General features: G+C 45.2%; 1 protein-coding gene across 1 annotated transcript; it reads right to left on the bottom strand.

Moving 5' to 3' along the window:
- Positions 1-4,510: 4,510 nt before the first annotated feature.
- On the bottom strand, positions 4,511-4,876 carry LOC120704702. The gene has a single exon (XM_039989187.1). It carries the CDS (start codon positions 4,874-4,876, stop codon positions 4,511-4,513), a length of 366 nt encoding a protein of 121 aa, XP_039845121.1.
- Between the last annotated feature and the right edge of the window lie 352 nt (positions 4,877-5,228).

Raw genomic sequence — 5,228 nt, 5'->3', positions numbered from 1 at the left:
TGGAAAGGGAATGACAAGGGAGGTGAAGAGATGGAGAGCAATTGATCCCTATCCTGAGCCAAAGACCTCAACTGATCCCAGATTTCACACTTTATATCAGCAGGACTTTTATGAGTCTGTGATTCTGAGGGACAGGAAAATTGCTATTGAAGTACAATGTGTTGATTGGAGGAGCATGGAAAAGTCCAATGATCCTTTGTTGTAGCAAATTATTGATGCATGTGAGAGCAAACATGTCAAGGATCTCATGGGATTTCAGGAGGATTGGAACAAAGAGCTTATCGCCCAGTTTTATGCCATTGTGCATTTTGGATATTTAAAGGACAAAAGGGCTATATTCTGGATGACTGAGGGAAACTACTATAAAGCCACATTTGTTCAGTTCATTCGTGTGCTTGGACTTGACAGGCATGATGCAAACATGCCCAAGATTCATAATCAAGTGGTTCTCCCAAATGAGGAAATGAAATTCATGTATCCCAGGAGTGAGACAGGAAATGCAGGGAAAGCGATCGGGCTATACACCTATTATTCCATCATAAACCAGTTGCTTAGAAACACTATATCTCAGAGATGTGGCAACCCATCAGATATATCACTTCATGCAAAGAACTTGCTAGCATGCTTTGGGCCAAATAGAGAAGATTTCAGTGTGGCTGATTATATTTGGGAGGAAATCAAGTATATCTCAGAGAACCCATTGAAGATCTGTGCCTATGCTTCTTATTTGATGGAATTGATTGAAAAGGTGACAAAGACTAAATATCAAATGGATGTAAAGCATGAGTCTTTTCGCCCTAAGATGCCCAAGCATAGAAGAGAGCCTTCACCTCACAGATATTCAGAGCCTGAGGATGATATGGACATAGAATAAGAAGAGAGAGGGCAGCACACTCCGCAGCAGCAGCCATCCCCTAGTGTGTAGACTAGGACCGGTCTGACCGGTACCCAGGATCGGTCTGACCGGTCTCGGCCTGCGCAGCACAGGCACAGGCATGGCTCATCTTCTCCCATTAAGAAATTGATTAACCTATTTGTGGGAATTTGTAAGAGTCAGAGAGATATAGAAGTTGAGCAGCAGAGGCAGTGGAGGGCTAGCAAGAAAGAAAGAGATTCTGTGAAGATGATGCACAACGCAATGAATTTGCAGACGCCACGTTCACCCATCTCTCCTTCACCTCCTGAGGCTGAGATCCCATCTGTTGAGGACAAAGTTCAGGGATATGTGGACTCCGGATACTTTGAGCAGTATGGCCATATCTTTTATCCGGATGTTAGTGGTCCATCTCATGCACCTCCACCACCTCCTGGAGAAGGTGTGTTTGGCACTTACCCAGAGTACTTCTATGGAGGAATAGGACCTTCACATGAGCCATCTCGCCCTTCCGCGGCTGATCAGTTTGATGCTCGCATATCCGATGCTGTGTTTGGCCACCACTGGGATGGTCATTCCCCTTTAGGTGGAAATGGAGGCAATGGACAGTGATGGACAACCTTGTTTCTTCTCCCAACCCCTTTTATGGTGATGGATGACAAAGGGGGAGAAAAACAGGATTAAAGCTTGAACAAGATTAAATCTTGAAGTAGAGGATAAAGTGGAAGAAGAGGTGAAAAGAGAGTCTCAGTTCAGAGTGTTGATCTGTTTGTGACAGACCGGTCTGTATTTTTGTAAACTCTGAAACTGTAATAATTCTATATCTGTCGTTTGTGAACTTGAGGACTTGTAATGTGTGCTACTGGGTGTAATGAACCTTATTTATGTTATCTAGGAAAATTTGTGATAGTGTGTTGCAATTGATTGATGTGTTGTGGTTTTTGGCTGTAATTCTATATCTGTCTGGGTGTGACAGAGTCATGATTCCTTCTTGAGTTGAGGTGTATTATCTTGTTATATGCATCATGTGTAGAATTTTGTGTAGGCACACATACACTTTTGCACCCCACGGATGCTGAGATTTAGGGGGAGTTCTATTTTTCTTTAATTTGTGCAAATTGGCATGTGAGGCTAAATGTATTGAATTCCATTCACTTGCACAAATTAAGGGGGAGCTCAAATTAAATCTGAGAATTCAAAAGCATTATTGAATATCTTTTGTAAGCTTTAATCGGGTTGTCATCAATCACCAAAAAAGGGGAGATTGAAAGAGCATCTAGGCCCCTAGTGGGTTTTGGTGTATTGATTGACAACACGATTAAAGGACTAACTTGTTTGCATGAGATGATGAGTATGTATTTAATTTGTGGTATGATATAGGTCATGTATTGCAAGAAAATGTGTATGTCCCATTGGCAATAATTGTATGTGACAAGTTAGAATGAGAAAGAAAAATGGAAGAGCAAGGTAGTCATGTATGATATGAAAGCTCTAATATTGTGTTGAAGCTTGTTAATTTATGTGGGACTCAAAGTGACAAGTAAAGTTATAAAAGAAAATTTGTGAGCAAGGTATTCATGGTTGATATGAGTGCTCAAATATCTATAAAAGGCTTGTTCAACTTGTGATGGGATTCATATGACAAGTAAAGGTTATGAGAATGAGACATGATATCTTGTTGCATAGTCTCAAATTGGAAAGACTTGTCATATGAGAAGAATATTGTTGTCGGAGGAAGCAAGCAAGAGAAAAGTGAATGAGACATGAGTTGATGTGCATATGTTGTCTCATAATTGGAAAGCTTGCATATGAAATTAAATGGTGAATTCATATTGATAAAGAAGATTTCATGCATGACACAAATCAATGTAAAGTTCAAAATGGACGGCTAGTATAAAGGCAGAGAGGACCGAGAGGCGTGTTTCAAGAGGCTGCGCAAGCGTCGGCTTGGGGGGAGCAAGGAAACTGATACAGGTCAAAATACCGGAGATTCTAGAGTCATGGAGAGCTCTATTTTGAAGAATGTCATTATTTAGAAAATGGAAGTGACTTGAGAATCAAAGATGAACTTCATTCTTATATGAAGGAAGATTCAAAGTCACTAGCTCAAGCAGGCATGCTCACTGAATTTAAGGATGTTGACAATCTCAAGATATTGACTGAAGAAGTTCGGCTTGATCAAGACATAAAAAAAACTCAAGTGTTGTGTGTGTCATTTTATGTGAACTTGAGTATAAGATGCCGTACTATCAAGGGGGATGCAACATCAGTGGCTCGACATAACCAAAAGTGCTTATAGCTATCCCATGTGAGAAAAATTAGAGAGAAACACTTGGGAGAAAAATACCTAGTGTGACCGGTCTGACCAGTCCAGCCGACCGGTCTGACCGGTCGGGTCCAACGGCTTGTTTATTTGAACCGACAGGTCTGACCGGTCTGGGGGACTGGTCTGACCGGTCTAAAACTGACAGAGCAACGGCTAGTTTTTGAGAGAGAGGTATTTATACCCCACACCGTCACCCATTCGCGGGGACTGATGCCATTGTGATTCTAAGCCATCTCTGAGCCGTGAGAGCACTTGAGAAGTCCTCCCCAAACCTCTGTTTGTGAGATTTGAGTGAATCAAGATTAGATCCTTGAGTTGGGTTGAGTGAAACCTTTGCTAAGAGAGCATTTGAGCAGTGAGAGCATAATCCCAAGCTTGAGCACTTGTGGTTGCGTCGGCCAACTTGTTGAAGCATTTGTTACTCTTGGAGGTGAAGCCTCCTAGTCGGCTAGGCGTCACCGGCTAGCTCCTAAGCTTGTGGTGAGCAGTGGCAAGTTTGTTGCAGCAGCGATCGTGTGTCACGAGGACACATAGTCATATAGTGGAAAGAAGGAGATAGCTTGACCTTGTGGTCGCCATAAGCTTCCTCAACGGAGAGTAGGATTCACACGTGGTGAACGTGGTGAATCTGAACTTCGGTGAAACAAATCTCTGTGTCTCCTTTGCATCATCTTCATTTGGTTTGCCTCACACTTGTGCTCTAGCTTTATTTGTGTTTCCGCTTCGATCTACTTGGTTTTGTTGTTTCTGTGTGTGCAGGGTTAAGAAATATATTTGTAAGCACCTACAGAAGCACCACATCAAGTTGTATTTGTGCTAGAGCTGGTAAAGGGGAGAACTAACTCTGTTTGTGCAGGTTCTGCGTAGGACCGGTCTGACCGGTCTGCTCAACCGGTCTGACCGGTTGGTGTCTTAGTTTCCTGTTCCAAGTGTAAGACCGGTCTTACCGGTCTGTCCGAATGGTCTGACCGGTTGGTAGCTGACATTTGTGTTAAGTGTTTTAATCTGCAGGATTTATTTTAAACGCCTATTCACCCCCCTCTAGGTGACATCACGCGATTAAGGTCCTTTCATGTTGGCCAGTAGAAACCCTGCCTAAACGCGTTACCCACGAGGGTGCGTGGCACCGCGTGGTGGCCACATACTCCGGCATGGATGTCTCAAAGCAGCTCCCTACCCTCGGGAATGGGGAGGCAACGTTGCAGGACTCCCGATGGGCTGCGCCTATACAGCTCTCTGTCGATTATGACGAAAGACTTGGCCCGCCTGGCGACACATCGTGCCTGAGCGCGGTCCGAGGGTTGCACCCCTCAGTTGATCCAGTCGAGGAACTGGTCGCGCCAGTCATGCGAAAGTGGGGCCTCGTCAGTCTGCATTGCCTCGACCTCGTCCACCAAGGATGTCTCGGTTTCTGTCTCCATGGGCTCGGTCTCGTCCGCCGAGAGATTCCCGTCGGAGGGCTCGGCAGTCGAGGGGCCCGGCTCCCCTGGATCTTTGAAATCGACGGAGGGTTTGACGATGTCGCGAGCAAAGATATTCGGGGGAATGGTAGTCCGTCCCGACGCGATCTTAGCTAGCTCGTCCGCATCCTCATTGTACTTGCACAGGACGTGGTTGAGTTCTATGCCGTTGAACTTGTCTTCGAGGTGGCGCACTGCGTTGCAATATGCCTCCATCTTCAGGTCGTGACAGCTAGACTCCTTCATCTCTTGGTCGATGACAAGTTGAGAGTCACCGCGCACGTCGAGACGCTTGATACCAAGTTCGATGGCGATGCGGAGGCCACCAAGGAGGGCCTCATACTCCGCCATATTATTGGACGATGGAAATAGAGGCGAATCACGTAGTGCATGTGCACTCCGTGGGGAGAGATGAAAAGGAGACCGGCGCCAGCGGCGGTTTTCATCACCGACCCATCGAAGTACATGGTCCAACACTCAGCTTGAATTTGTGGTGGGGGCAGCTGAATGTCGGTCCACTCAGCGATGAAGTCAGGCAAGATTTGGGATTTGATAGCCTTTCGAGGTG

The sequence above is a fragment of the Panicum virgatum genome, chromosome 4K (genome assembly GCF_016808335.1).
Source record: "Panicum virgatum strain AP13 chromosome 4K, P.virgatum_v5, whole genome shotgun sequence".
Classification (NCBI taxonomy): Eukaryota; Viridiplantae; Streptophyta; class Magnoliopsida; order Poales; family Poaceae; genus Panicum; species Panicum virgatum.
The sequence above is the reverse complement of the archived record's forward strand: the minus strand, read 5'-3'. Positions and strand labels throughout refer to the sequence as shown.